This window comes from Lutra lutra, chromosome 1, assembly GCF_902655055.1.
Source record: "Lutra lutra chromosome 1, mLutLut1.2, whole genome shotgun sequence".
In the NCBI taxonomy this organism is placed as follows: domain Eukaryota; kingdom Metazoa; phylum Chordata; class Mammalia; order Carnivora; family Mustelidae; genus Lutra; species Lutra lutra.
In genome coordinates this window covers 76,601,764-76,617,430 of record NC_062278.1, presented here as the reverse complement: position 1 = coordinate 76,617,430, position 15,667 = coordinate 76,601,764, and the positions used below count along the sequence as shown (strand labels likewise).

Sequence of the window (15,667 nt, the reverse complement as noted above, 5' to 3'; positions counted from 1 at the left end):
TGGGTTATCCTGTGATCTGGGCAATTTCCCTTTCAGGCATCAACTTCTCTGTCTTCCACTATTTCTTGAAGCTTGGCAAGGAATGAAGACAGCGTCCTTACCCATCCAATCCCAGCCCTGATTCTCACTGGCTGATTCTCATGGCTCCCTCAGCATTTTCTTCTCTGATAGCTGGCCAAGTACTCCTTACAAAAGCAGGCCCTTCCTTCTTGGGTGAGGACCTTCCTGGAGTAGGGCTGGACTCAAGTTTCCATCCTTTAATCATCAAGTTAGTCTTGCAGCTTCTGATTAGTAACCATTTTGGTCCCTGTCACTTCCTCTAGTTCCATAGCTAGTTTCCCCCTCTCGTAACTGTGGTGGCTTCTGACGGTAGCTTGCTGATACTATTTCCAGTGGAGTGACATGTCGCTTCCCCCTTCCTTCTGCTGGTCCTATGGGTAGAGGGTTTTGCTGCATGGGAAATCTGGGGTTCCAGAGGCTCTGGAAATGAGCTTATGCTCTGCTTATCTTTGCAGGTGACCCATGTGACTGTCTTTCTCTGAGGCAGCCCTGATTTTTTCCACTCTCTGGAGAGTCTGGAATCAGAGCACACCTCAAGAATGGATACTGGGGTGACAGGTGCCTCTTATCAGTGGGCTCTGTTCTGTTGTGGGCAGTGACAAGGAGTGGCCATTCAGGAAGTGGCCCCAAAATACTCCCTGGCCTTTTCCAAGGCAAAACTATGGGGTGGTCTTGTCTTTTCTGTAAACTTTTCTCCTTCAAAACAACTCCAGATTTAGACTTTATTTCATCCTTATAAAAATAGTGAGGTGCAATATTTGCACTTAATACGATTTTATTTAAGAGGATAGATGGGTTGTTCAAAGTGTTTTATAAATCTTTCTCAATTTAGGTAGGATGAGGTCCGATAAATCCATGGTAAACTGAAAATACCCTAAGTTGAAAATGCATTTAATACCTAACATCATAGTTTAGCCTAGCCTATCCAAAATGTGCTCAGAATACTTACATTAACCTACAGTGGGGCAAAATCATCTAACACAAAGCCTATTTTATAACAACGTGTTCAATATTTCAAGTAATTTATTGACTACGCTGCTGAAAGTGAAAGACAATTGTTACATGGTTACAGAATGGCTGTTAAGTGTAAGTTGTTTACCCTTCTGGTGGGAGGGCTGCCCAGCATCAAGAGTATGGCACTGCAGACCACTAGCCTGGGGAAAGGTCAAAATTCAAAATTCCAAGTAAAGTTTGAATGTACATCCCTTTGGCACCATCCTAAAGTGGAAAAATCGTTAAGTCCAACCACTGTTAAGTCCAGACTGTCTGTTGCCTCATTTGACTTATTTCATAAACTTCTGTTTGAATCAAATGGCATGGGGTAGGGGCTTTGTGAAACGTGATTTACCTTGCAGCCGCTTTCTCCTTCCCCCCAGTAGAGAGGGAACAAGGGAGGAAGGAATTGAACTGCTCCGAAGGCCAAGGCCGCCTCCCACTTTCCGCAGCGTCTTGCCAAGCTAGATCTAGGGACTGGGGGTCTCCACCCCTCTCCTAGATCCAGCCGGTGGGAGGGTGGGTGGTTTTTTCCAGGTCACTGGCGCACCCTCTCTACTCCCAGCCACCTGCTCGGGTTCCATCCCGGCTCCAGGCTCTCTGGAGGGCGTCAGGGACATTCCAATCCTCCCACAACCAGCGCGGATGTCGCGGGGGAGGGGGGCGCGATTGCTCTCCCTTTCCAGCACCCAGCTTTGACCAGGTTTCTTCTCAATTTCTAGTGACCCGAGTCACGCGAGGAGACTAAGGACTGATGAATGGTTTCAAGGTTGTTTGTTTACAACGCACCCACTGGCAAAGCCGCAGCTCGAATGACAGAGGCACTTTCTGGGCACCGGCTGCGCTCTAGCAGACAACTGCAAGCCAAACAGCCAAGATGCCTCCTCGCCAGACCAAATATGGTCACAAGCGCTAAGCAGCCTCCCGTGGAAAGGCTGGCCTTGCCTCCCCGCGCCAGGGCGGACCCGAACCCGCCCTCAGGCAGAATCTCGGATCTGCGCTGCGCTCTGGGCGCTCCAAGCCTCGACGCCAAGCACGAAGGGAGGGCCCGGCAGCCAGGACGGGCCCTCCCTCGGTCTGGGCCGCTCGCTCGCGTGCCCTCCGCCGCCCCCAGCCCTAGTTTCGGTCTACAAGCCCTTGGTTCAACAGGCGCAGCCACTTTCCCTTTGATCCCGCCCTAAGTCCGCGGTAAACTCGAAGGAATGCAGGTCCAGGGCTCCGCGGGAAAGGTCTGCGCGGCCGGGAGGAGTGGATGGGGGGCACCCGTCTCCTCTCACCCAGCGAAGTACCTATCACGCCCAGGGTTTTCTGGAGCCCGGGTGGGGGAGGAGGAGGACGAGGAGGAGGAGGAAGGGGAGGGACGAGCGGGGGCAGGCAGGCTCAGGACTAGAAGGTTATGCATAATTCAACAGCTCAACTTTCGGGCCCGCCTCTTCTCTGGGAGTGGGAGTTCGCTCCAAACTTTGTTTATGGGACAGTCCGGGAGCCGCGGCGGCAGCACTGTCTGCTTCTCCTTCGCCTCCTTCTCGCAGAGCGCGAACGCCTGAGGCCAGTTCCGGGGATGTGAGAGCCGAAGCCCCTCGGCTGCCAGGCACCAAGTCGGGATTTGCCAGCCGGGTCCCGGCTACAAGCCCGCAAGCTCGGGTCGCACCCGAGCGACTGAGGCCGGACGACGAGTTCGGGCGGGACGGCGGCCGCCGCACGGCCAGACTCGGCTTCGCTGCGCGCCCAGGTAGAGCCCGCTGGAGCGCGCCCGCTCACCCCGTTTCACCCCTGGGCGCCTAGGCTTCTCGGGCTTCCGGACTCGCGATGCCGTGGAGCTGGCTCGGGTTGAGACTTTGGGGGGCTCCCTGCCCGGGAAAGTTGCGATCCGTCCTTCGCCACCGACAGTTCGGCACCCTCCAGGGTGTAGTTACTCCCCCCTCCCCACCCCCGCCCTTCCTTCTCGTCCTCCTCCCCGCAACTTAACTTGCTCCGAGAAAGTTGCATAATTCTCCAGGCCGGGAGGGACCCCTCCCCCATCCGGCTGGCCTTACCGCTGAGTGTCTGGGATCCTGAGGCGGACACCTATCACTCTCCTCTTTTTCTTTTGTTTCTCTCTGTCCCCAGACCCCCTCCTCCGACTTTATTAAATAAAAGGCTGATCTGACCTCCTTTCTCTTCGCAGAAGATGAATCCGGCCTCGGTGCCCCCTCCGCTCCCGCCACCCGGGCAGCAAGTGATCCACGTCACGCAGGACCTAGACACGGACCTCGAAGCCCTCTTCAACTCGGTCATGAACCCCAAGCCCAGCTCGTGGCGGAAGAAGATCCTGCCGGAGTCGTTTTTCAAGGAGCCTGATTCTGGCTCGCACTCGCGCCAGTCGAGCACCGACTCGTCCGGCGGACACCCTGGGCCCCGGCTGGCCAGCGGCGCCCAGCACGTCCGCTCACACTCGTCGCCCGCGTCCCTGCAGCTGGGCACCGGAGCGGGTGCTGCAGGCAGTCCAGCGCAGCAGCATGCGCACCTCCGCCAGCAGTCCTACGATGTGACCGACGAGCTGCCACTGCCCCCGGGCTGGGAGATGACCTTCACGGCCACTGGCCAGAGGTACTTCCTAAAGTAAGTCAGCCCGAAGTCAGGGGGGCACAGTCCCGGTGCCCAGGGTGCGCATGCTTGTTGGGATGCGTGCCTGCGCGCGCGCGTGCGTGTGTCCTTCCACGTTTCTTTACAAGGATCTGGGAAGCTGGAAGTAGGCAGTGCGTCTCTGGGTGTTGGAATGGTAAAGGATAAGAAGAGCCTCTGGTGAGGTTCTTTCAGGGTCGTGGAAGTCCCAAGAGATTGGGGACCTGGAAACACGTAGAGGTAGGAAGGGGGGGAAAAAAGTAGTTTTGGAGTGATTCTCATAAAACACATAGCTGACTTTGTCCAGAATCTGGAATAGTGATACAGATTTCTGGGCACAAACTCTTACCCCCTTACCTGTCCACTCCAAGACAGATGCCCCAGAGCTTGGTCCATTGGGATATGACACAGAGGTAAATTCTAGAACATTTTTGAGCATGGGAGGGAGAGGGACTCTTAGTAGTGTAGGTAGTCTGCAGTCTCTTCATTCTTAGGAAAAGCAAGCAAGAAAAGTGAACATTGCCTGGCAGGCCTTGCTGCTCCCAGCTGAGTGATGTAATGACCACACAGCACAGTGATGTAATTAGCAACTCTGTGCTGAAGTAGTTGCGGGCTGGAAAATCAATTGTGTGGAAATTGGGTCAGGAGTTTTATTATGTTGCACTTAGTAACCTATACCAACGGATCAGGAACCTGTTTTGTTAATGATGCTTCCCTTTCACATTGTTAGGTTTTTCTTGATGTGATAATTTTTACATTAGACTGTACAGGAAAATATATTCACAGACATAAAGATTGTTTCAGTTGTGGTACCCTGAGATAATTACGTTCCAGAGGAGAAACCAAGCTGGAACTTGAAATGAAACCAGTGAGGTCAAGGGGTGTCAGGCTGTTGATGGCCTGGTGGAGGTTGTGCCAGCTGGACCACTTGATTGCCTCCACTGGGGGGGCGTTCATTGCCATGGAGAGTAACTCCTCTTCTTAAAACCTGCCTTAGACTCGATCTTAAAGTTGACATTGCTTTGATACAGAGGCCTTAGTTTAAAACTTCTGCTGAGACATTAGGTACTCTTTTAAAAATACAGTCAGGCCTTTCTTTGTCACTAATATTTGACTGCTGTCAGTTGGATCTCACAGCAAATATGTATAATGGACGAGGTTTGCTGTAGCCAACTCTTCAACTCATACTGGTAACCAGTAATTCCTTCCCCATCCCAGTGCTGTTGAGATCTTGTGCAAGGAGGAGTTCTTTATTTTGTTTCCGGGGTTGGTGTGATGCTGAGAAGCACTTGTCTTGAAAGAGACTTGATAGTCATTTTACAGCTGGCCTTCCCCCAGGCTTTGAGTGTTAGTGTGGACATGTACTCAGTACTTCGGCTTCTAAATGGCTGGTGGAATTCAAGTATGTAATGTAATAACATGACATTTTTCTAAAAGTGATGATGCTCTTCTGAAGGATGACATTAGTTTCTGTGGTACATAAAAGCTCCAAAATAATCTTGTATTAAGTTTACTTAGGTAAATGTGGTTTTGAATATTTATTGTGACCGTTATAGAAATAGACTTAGTAATAAATGCACATAGAAAATGGTCCAGTAATTTACAGTAATTTAGGGGGATCTTTTTTGGTCCCAAATAACTTTTTTTTTTTTTAAAGATTTTATTTATTTATTTGACAGACAGAGATCACAAGTAGGCAGAGAGGCAGACAGACAGAGAGAGAGGGGGAAGCAGCCTCCCTGCAGAGCACAGAGCCCGATGTGGGGCTTGATCCCAGGACACTGGGACCATGACCTGAGCCGAAGGCAGAGGCTTTAACCCACTGAGCCACCCAGGTGCCCCGTCCCAAATGACTTTTAAACAGCGCTTATGAATATACACACACACAAATGTATGATATATGATCAGTATACCTGTGGTTATAAAAAATATGAAATAAGAACTAGGCTTGCCTAATATCAGAGGAAAGCTAGGAGAAAAAGGACCCCTCCCCCAAAAGCAAAAAAAAAATTACCTTTTATGCATAATGACTGAATGATTGAAACTAGGGCAAAAATGGAAATTAGCTTTGGGTTTAGAGAAAGTTGCTCAGATTCATGTGTCCCATCCCCCCAATTAAAACCACTCTGCAGTCCAAAGCTGAGTACATCTTCATTCACTTTGGATAGCCAGTGAAATCCACAGCTGAAAAAATGTAGGTAGTAGGCTAGTTTGATCTTATGCAGTCTTGGGAAACTTTCTGGCCAAGGAGCTAAGGCAATTTAAGAAATAAAGTCATTGTGACTATTGTCGTTCAAGACAAGCAATTTGCCAGGAGTTCTCGGAGTTTTTTGGGGGACTTTGTTTAAAGTTGGAGTAAGTTAACCCACTTTTTTTTTAAGATTTTATTTATTTATTTGACAGAGATAGAGAGAGAGCACAAGTAGGCAGAGAGCCAGGCAGAGAGAGAGGGGGAAGCAGGCTCCCCACGGAGCAGAGAGCCTGATGCGGGGCTTGATCCCAGGACTCTGAGATCATGACCTGAGTGGAAGGCAGAGGTTTAACCCACTGACCCACCCAGGCACCCCACAGTTGGAGTAAGTTAAATGTGGTATGTCACACTTTGTTACACAGCCTCCAAAGGCAACATATTTTGATGGATTAAATAGAAGCTTGAAAAATGGTGGCAACTGACCCTCAGTTAATCATAAAATCTGTTTTGCTCTAGCATCTGCGAAGTGGGAATAGCAGTAGCATCCTATCGTTGATTCTGTCAGTCAAGGCTTTTATAAATGTAGGTGTTTGGGCTCCTAGCCACCTGGCACACTGACTTTGACCACTGATCACATTAAAGATTTAAAAAAAAAATTCTGGTTACAAATGGGATACATGTTTATTACACATGAACCAGAAAACAGAATTGTAACGAAGAACACAGTTTGGCCTCAGTAGGACTTTATATTCTTACAGAAAAATTTTATTTGAGTAACATTGTATAAGAAGAAATATTTTATCCTCACTCTTTTCTTTTTTCTTCTTCTTCTTCTTCTTCTTTTTTTTTTTTTGAAGATTTTATTTATTTATTTGAAAAAGAGAGAGAGACAACAGAAGTAGGCAGAGGGGCAGAGGGAGAGGGAGAAGCAGACTCCTTGCTGAACACGGAGCCTGATGCGGGAGTCGATGCTAGGACCCCGTAATCATGATCTGAGCCAAAGGCAGAGGCTTAACCGACTGAACCATCCAGGCACCTGTTATCTCCACTCTTAAATATAATTTCAGTGATAACATTTGCTTGCCCCTCCCAATTTTTAGTAATAATTTTAGTGTTTTCCCTTTTCTGAAAAGTGTCATAGAAAATTATTTTTGTCAAAGTGATCTATGCACTTAGTAACCATTCCAGTAGTACAGAAGGACTTTTGTTGAAAAACAATGGTTTCCTTCACCTCCTCAAGGCTCACAGAGGGAGCCTTTTAGGTTTTATTTTAACTGTTTCTGTATTTAATTCTTTGATTGTTACTTCCTTAACCTAGTATGCTTTTATCACCATTTTTTGATTTATCAACTTTTAATTTCTAATTGAAAATGAGAGTGTAGCTCCTTGAACCTGGTTTTTCTTTTTTAATCTCCCCCAGTTTTGGTATTTATATTATTTTTAGTTTGTCTGTTAGATCACCTTTGTTATTCTTTGTCAACTTTGACAGTATTTCTTAACTCCCTTTTTGTAAGTCAAGGAGGTTTGGGGCTGTCCCTAGAATTCTTGCTCTTTGTCAATGACACGTTAATGGTCCAAAGCCCAGAACCCATAACCAGCAAATTTTGTGTTTTGCTTTTAACTTGACCTACTCATTCATAAATTATTATTAAAGTTGAAAATCTAGAGACAACATTTACGTTATTACATTTCTATAACTATAATTAGTTGCTTTTATATTAAGATTAAAGTTTAGACTTGTTACCTTCCGTCTGGTGTCAGGACTCCTAGGCAATCAAAGAAGGATATATCTGGCACCAAAGTTGAATGGATTCTTTCTTTCCATCAAGCTCTTTCTTTGTTTGTTTTAAAGATTTTATTTTTTATTTTAGTGATAGAGAGAGAGCAAGTGTGCAAGTGGTGGCGGCGGGCTGGGGGGGGAGTGAAGCAGAGGAAGGGAGAGAGGATCTCAACCCAACTCAGCACTGAGCACGGAGCCTGATGCGTCTCCATCCCAAGACCCTGAGATCAGGACCTGAGCTGCCTGAGCCATCCAGGAACCCCTGAGACTCTAAACCAGTTGTTTAAATTTGTGTCACCTTTGAGTTTCTTCATAATTGGATCTTGACTCTCTGAAACATTTTTTCAAGTATTTCTAATTGCTTTTTATTTGTTCATGTATTACTTGCTTCTCAAAATTTTTTAGGCTCTAAATTCCATCAGTGCTATTAAGTCTCATTTCCCTAAGCATTTATGCCCAGACTCCTTTATCTTTTTGTGCCATTCTGGATTCTGATTGTTCTCTAGGTGTCCAACAGAGTTGTCATCCTGGCATTTCTCTTTTCTCCTCTCCATGGCTGGAAGTAGTATTTCCTTTTCTCATGCCTTCCTCTTTTTTGGTTTATGCCCTCATTTTGCTGGAGTACATGCTTGAGTAACTTCTTCTTCTTCTTTTTTTTTTAAAGATTAATTTATTTAAGGGAGAAAACAAGTGGGGGCGAGAGGCAGAGGGAGAGGGAGAAGCAGATTCCTCACTGAGCAGGAAGCCCTATATGGGACTTGATTCCAGGACCCTGGAATCATGACCTGAGTGGACGGCAGATGCTTAACTGGCTGAGCCACCCAGGTGCCCATGCTTGAGTGACTTAATAAGAATTGTTTGTGGGAGGTAAAATATTCAGATACTTTTTAATTTCAAAATATTTATTTTAAAAGTTGTTTTCAATTTATTTTCTTAAAAAAAGAACTGACTGTTCTTTTCCTGTTTACCTTTGGATGGCAATATAATGTAGTTGATTTCATGAAGGGCCTTTTGTCCTTAAAAAAATATTGCCAGCTGCCTCAGTTTCCTTGTCTGTAAAATACCTGTTAATAAGAGTAATACCTATTTCAGGATTTCAGGATATTTTGAAAGACTAGATGCGATAACATATTTGAAGAGTCTGGCTCATAGCCGACTTTCAATACAAGTTCATTCTTGCCTCCGGTTGTGTCTCTGTCCACACACATATGCTCTCTACCTGGCCAAAATCAGATGCAGAAACCTTGGCAGTAGGATAAAAGCTGGTTGTGACTCTTGGTTACAGTTATGACTCTGAATGACAACCTGGATCTGGAATTGAAAGTCAGCTTTTTAAATGTAAAATAAAGACAATTTTCCTGTTAAAAAACCTGAATAGGAATGTCCACTGTGGGTGCCCTGTAACTTCAGCATCTTAGGCAGAGGATATGGCATCCCTTCTAAAGACAGTGTACTTTTTGTTTTGTTTTTTTTTTTTTAAATCTGGCTCATAGCTACTGGTTGGGCCAATTTTACGTTTAGGGTGGAGGGTGGAGGGGAGAGGGGGAGGGATCAAGAAGTGGAGAGAGAAGAGGAGGCAGGGGTAAGTGACATCTGCTGATGACCAGACAAGGCAGGGAGCTGAGTCAGTGCTTTCCAGAGAGACAACCCCAGAACCACCTGTGGAGCACACTCCTGACACGTGTGTGTGTGAACCTTTTTTTTTTTTCATAACCCTAGGTGCTTTCACATTATATATATATATATATATATGTGTGTGTGTGTGTGTGTGTGTGTATTTTTAACCCTTACAGTGACCCTCTGAATAGGTACACACTATTATCTCATACTATTCTTTTTTTTTTTTTTAGATTTTTATTTATTTATTTGACAGAGAGATCACAAGTAGGCAGAGAGGCAGGCAGAGAGAGAGGGAAGCAGGCTCCCTGCTGAGCAGAGAGCCCGATGTGGGGCTTGATCCCAGGAGCCTGAGATCATGACCTGAGCTGAAGGCAGAGGCTTAACCCACTGAGCCACCCAGGCTCCCCTATCTCATACTATTCTTGAGGAAACTGAGACTCCCTGAAGTTGAGTAAGTGGCCCAGGGTCATGTATCAGGTGAGTGGCAGGGATGGGATTAGAATAATGTGATCCTAAAACCTGTACTCCTGCCCCTGCACCATGATGCCTCATGCCAATTATGTGCCCATAATTAGGCCCTGTAATTAGGTCTCCTTGGTGACCAGATAACTCTGGAGTGGTGGATAGAGCATTGGAGTCTACTTCTGAACTCCCTCTGGGTGGTCAAATGTGGAGGAGCTCTTGGTGCTGGAGAGAGAGAGTTGATGAGAAAAACAAATAAACCAGAAATGGATGGTATATCCACAGTGCCTATTTGCATTTTATTCTTATCAAGGTCTTCACCATTAATAAATGTGTATCATTTTATAGGGAGCACAGATGGGACAGGGAAGGTGGGTGACCTCATGGATGTCAGGATCAGGGACACTGAGGAGGGCTTGTGAAGAAGAAGGTTACTTAAATAATGTTAGTAAAGTAGTTTCTAGGGAACAAAAAGAGCTGGCTTGCTTCTCATTGCCTTTATCATTGCAGAGGTTGATGAGAAATAAATTGCTGTAGAGGTTTGAGGCAGTATGGAGGCTTGGTTTTTGTTTGTTGACTAGTTAGGACTTACTGGACTTACAGCCTTATACATCATTCTCTCCTTTCTCTTCCTTCCTCCGTTGTGTATCTAACCACAGGAGAGGGTAATAGAAGTCAAAGAATCAACCAATCCCAGGGGTGTCTGCGTGGCTCAGTCAGTTAAGCGTCTGCCTTCCTCTCGGGTCATGATCCCAGCATCCAGGGATAAGGATTGCATTGGGCTCTGTGGTCAGTGGGGAATTGGCTTCTCCCTCTGCTGTTCCCCTGCTTATGTGCTCTTTCTTTCTCTCAAATGAATAAATAAAATTAAAAAAAAAAAAAAAAAGAATCAACCAGTCTACCAGTCTAGGGGATGGTTTTCTTTTTGAAAGGTGGTTTGAAAGACGGAGCACTGAAGTAATTAGCTTATTAATGAAAGGCAGATTCTGAGAGGGTGGCCCTTTCACTGAGGGGGGCTGTGCATGTTTAGTGCATTGAAATAATCAGGAGAGCTGTGTTCTCCAACTGTATTCTTTGGCCCTAGTCCATTCAGATGCTTTGTGAACATGGGGTTTCTGGACCAGGAACTTTGGGATATGTTGCATGCTCTATCCCACTCTTGGAATTTCATAATATACATTAAGGACTCCAAAGTCACTTATCAGAAAAACTAGTTTATTTTTGTTTAAGCCAGTATTTCACAAGCTCATGTGATTTGAACATTTTATTCCAACTATCAGTGGTTGCCATCCTCTCAGGAATGCTTTGCAGATCTTACTTTGGGAAACCTTTTCCTGCCTTTTGTTATTTCTATAGTTGAGATTTTTATATTTGAGTGAAGTTACAGATTTTTTTTCCTTTCCAGTGTGCTTTGTGGATACATAGTATATTTTCATTTATATCTCTTGATTTAATAGTTAATTATTAGTGCTTGGAAATAAAAAGTCCTATATGTCAGACAAGTGGGATATATCACAAGAAAACCAACAATTACAATACCTTGTGATAGATAATAGTGTAGTCCTGATTTTACTTTCAAAGGTGTGTGTGTGTCTGTGTGTGTGTATGTGCTAGAAGGATAGATACCAGAATGTTTTCAGTGGTCATTTCTGAAATTTTGGATGATTTTTCTTGTTTACTTTCTGCCTTTCTGTATATTCCAGATGTCCTATAATAAACATATGTTTCATTTCTTTCTTTCTTTCTTTTTTTTTTTTTTAAGGTCTTATTTATTTGGCAGAGCAAGAGAGCACAAGCAGGGGGACCAGTAAAGGGAGAGGGAGGGGCAGACTCCCCACTGAGCAGGGAGCCCCACACAGGGCTTGATCCCAGGACCCCAGGATCATAACCTGAGCTGAAGGCAGGCATTCAACCATATGAGCCACCCAGGCACCCCATATATTTCTTTTTAAATTGGAGGGTGGGGTAGTTACAAAAACAGTAGAAGAAAGAAGGCAAAGAAGGATGTAAAGATGCAGTCGTAGGGGGGACCCTTGGCTGGCTCAGTCAATGGAGCTTGTGAGTCCTGATCTCAGGGTTGTGAGTCTGAGCGCCACATGAGGTGTAGAGATTACTTAAAAATAAAATCTTAAAAACAAAAAAAAGATGGAGTCATAGATTTGGGTAGGTGTGGTAGGGTGTGGGGAAATCTCTCAGCCATAGCTCAGTAACCGGAGCCTGGAGCTTACGTTACTAAATGGAGGCTCTTTGAGAACTGCTTGTGTTTTTCTCGTTTTGGGTTATTTTCTTTAGGAATGAACTGACACAGTAATGGCTAAACTCTTAACCCAGAATTCTCCATTCAAGTCGCCTCAGGATAAGAAGTAGGATTATGGCAGGTCCTTAGGTCACACGAATTTCCTTCAGCATCATCTTTATTTGCATGCCCTCCTTCCTGGACTTCCGATGTTCCATCCAGGTGCAGCAGAGGATAAATACGAAAGGAAGAAATGATACTCATTTGCTTGGTCCTAGTTAGATGAAGTGAAATCAGGAAATCTGCGTAAAGTACTTAGTGCTGTGGCTGGCACAGTAAGTACTGCTAATAATTTGTTTATTGCTGAGACTGTTCCCAGTTAAGATGGCAGTGGCGGGGACATGTGTGCGATCTCCCGAGAACTTTTCCTTCATAGCACCGTAAGGATCGTTAGCTGTTTCAGCATCGACAGCAAGAAATCACTGAACTAGTCTCGTGTGCTAGCACTGCTAGCTGTGAGGGGAGAGACTGCAGCAGGTTTCCCTGACCTCAGGCAGCTGATGGTCTAGCTGGGGAGACAAGGAGAACACAGACGAAATCAGGCGAAATAGCTGTGTCCGGACCCTCTGGGGCCATAGAGCCTAGAGAAGCTGCTCACCGTGTGTTGGAAGCTCTGGGAGGAGTGTCACAATAAGGCAAGTGTTTCTGTTATGGTTACGGGTCTGAACCTTGCAGCCGTGCTGAACGTCTCTTAGTTCTCCCATTGGCTGTCCTCCTGCTGGCCCCAAGAACTTGGCACAGTCTCTTACCTGTGCCTGGAACATTATTTTCCTGCTTCTTGCCTGGCTAACTCCTGCGCTCGTTTCAGGCAGCCGCTTCGATGCCATCCCCTGCAGGAGGTTCTCCCTGACTCACAGCCCCTGCAGGAGCGTAGATGCTCCTGCTGCTGGTCTCCCGTGGCCCCCCAGCTATAGCACTGCTGCCAGATTTCTGTTGTGTTATTTCTCTTTTTCACTATACCGTCACCTCCCTGAGGGTAAGATTGGTACTTGTCTTGCTTGACATTATGTAAATTCAGCATAGTGCCTGGCAAAGAAGCAGGTGCATGATAAGGAAAGAAACCTCTAAGACTTTCTGGTGGCCCTCTGCATTGGAAGCTCGTGCACTAGAACTCCTCATTGGAACCTGCCATGCTCAGGAATGGAGTTCCATTGTGTCTGTGCCTCTTGGACTGCAAGCTTTGAATCATAGGTCCAGGGGTACCTGCGTGGCTCAGTGGGTTAAGCCTCTGCCTTCGGCTCAGGTCATGATCCCAGGGTCCTGAGATGGAGCCGCACATCGGGCTTCTTGCTCGGTGGGGAGTTTGCTTCTCCCTCTGCCTGCCTGCCTCTCCCTGCTTGTGCTCTCTCTCTCTTGCTCTCTCTAAATAAATAAATAAATAAATAGATAAACTTTAAAGAAAAAAAAAGAATCACAGCTCCACATACTATGATGCAGCGGAGAAGATGGATAGGGGGATGTGGGTGTTCAGAGAAGTCTCTGTAAAGCTGGTTGACATACACGGAGTCTTGAAAAATGGGAGGAATGTGGGTAGGTGAGCAAGGAGGCCTTCTAGGAAGGAGGGGCCAGGAAGAAAGTTCAGAGACAGAAGTGCTCAGGATGTGTTTTTGAGGCCAAGTAAAGTCTGGCCTACCTTGGGTTGAAAGTTAAGTGACGGTTGGTGGATGACTGTGCGTGCCACTGAGGCTCCAGAACCTCAGCTAGAATGGGCGCAGTGGCCTTCTGCTAGTCAGTGTCAATTTTCTCGTCTCCTCATTTTGAAATAATCCAGTCCCGGCTTTATCTGAATGTGGCACAAGACCCCGCCATTGTCTCTATGTTGAGGTCTTCCTAGTTATTTAAGGAACTAAGGATACCGATTTAAAAGAGTTTGAAATGATAGAACATTTCATAACAATTCACTCACCCATCTGTCCCTCCATAGATCTCTCTGTCATAGATTCAATTTAGCATGTGCTATTCCACAATACTGGGTGGTCTTTGCTTTCCAAGTTAGTAGGATATTAGGCTACCCCACTGAGTCTGCCATTTCTGCTTATAAATGAATAGCTTGTGGTCCGGCTGTTCCCAGAATCCTGTCTTGTGGTTTTGGATGTTTTCTCAGTTTCTCTGAGACAGATCAGCTGGCAAAGGCAAAATGGAGAGTCCAGAAGCAGAATTATGCCACCAAAGCCCACCTGAGCTGTGCCCCCTGAGGATGCCTGGCTGAGCAGCTAGGGGCCTCCCTCTCAAGCTATCCTTCCTGAACTCTTAGTGAAGACTCTTGAGAGACTTTTCACACAAACTCACAATGCTGAATCATGGGTTAATGTTTTCAGATAACTTATTTATTTATTTAAAGATTTTATTTATGTATTAGAGAGGGAGGATGAGAGAGGGGGAGGGTCAGAGGGAGAAGTAGACTCCCCACCAAGGGGGGAGCCTGATGTGGGACTCGATCCCGGGATTCCAGGATCATGACCTGAGCCCAGGGCAGTCAGGATTCTGGGATCATGACTTGAGCTGAAGGCAAACCCTTAACTGGGTAAGCCACTCAGGCACCCCCTCTCTTTTTAATTATAAAAATAATACATGCCCAAACACTACTGGAGGAATGGAAATGGAAAAATAAGTTCTTCTGATCTTCCTTGGATCCCTAGTTTTAGAGAACCACTGTTAACACTTTATCCAGAGATGCACTACGGGAAGAGCAGCAGTATGGCCCTATCTAATTAATTACCTATCTAGCTTGTCTCTTACCTGATTTATCTGTCATCTGCTATTCCGACTGTTAATCATTATATTCACCCTTCTCATACGAGGGGGATGCACGGTCTGGCAAGTGCACACTGGCCAGTTACATGGGTGCCCTGCTGTTCAGAATGAATGGCCTTCCATTGTGAAGTGCTTGACCCATTCTCTCTGCGACTCAAAGTGTGGTCTCTAAACAGACGAGTGTGCAGATGTATGTAACTCATCCATGACGGACAAAATGCATAGGTAAAAATGTTTAGAGACTTGTATATAGAATGATGGGACATGTAAGGACGGGATCAGTGGGATCGTCTCATGGAACACGGTAATCTGGGTGTTGCAGATCTGTGTGATGAATCATGTGTGGCCCGGGCTATGTACAAGGCACCTACAATGGGACCACATACTGGCCTTGACAGATTGAAACTAGAAAAAACTGATCTCTTTCCACAGATAGTTTGAGACGCTGATACGTTTCTTTTAACTCTTCTTTTCCTTCCCTTCCCTTCCTTTTCATCCCATCCATCCATCCATTTATCTACACATCATTTCATTTTTCCACCCATCCTTACAACTGCCTTTTATGTATCAACCAACCAATTTATTATACCTCTGGTTAACTTAACCAAAATGATCAATCTAAGAGATTGAATATTCAATCTTAATACAAAAACAAGTTCTATGGCACAAAGGATGATTATCATCTATTTTTTTGTACATAATACATTTTATGTCTTTGTGGCCCTTATGCTCATTGTTTTAAAAATATGCTTTGGCGCACTTCAGTTCCGAACACTGTAGATAATCCCAAATCCTCTTCTGTCTTGTGAGTAATCTACCTATAAGCACTGTCAGCTACAGCTTTTCAGTGCAAAGCATGGGGACTGGACAAAGAAACACATGCTTGATTATTTAGTAAAAATGTTCC

General features: G+C 45.6%; 1 protein-coding gene across 2 annotated transcripts in view; it reads left to right on the top strand.

The window, feature by feature from the left end:
- The first annotated feature begins 2,129 nt into the window (after positions 1 to 2,129).
- Positions 2,130 to 15,667, top strand: part of WWTR1 (WW domain containing transcription regulator 1) — a 135,477-nt gene continuing 121,939 nt past the window's right edge. The window contains exons 1-2 of one of the 2 annotated variants that reach the window (XM_047727592.1): positions 2,130 to 2,282; positions 3,221 to 3,654. In XM_047727592.1, coding sequence (XP_047583548.1) covers positions 2,256 to 2,282; positions 3,221 to 3,654 — 461 coding nt within the window. In that variant the 5' untranslated portion in view covers positions 2,130 to 2,255. Of the gene's footprint in view, positions 2,283 to 2,527; positions 2,786 to 3,220; positions 3,655 to 15,667 lie in introns of those variants that run through there. The other variant, XM_047727602.1, reaches the window with a different exon arrangement.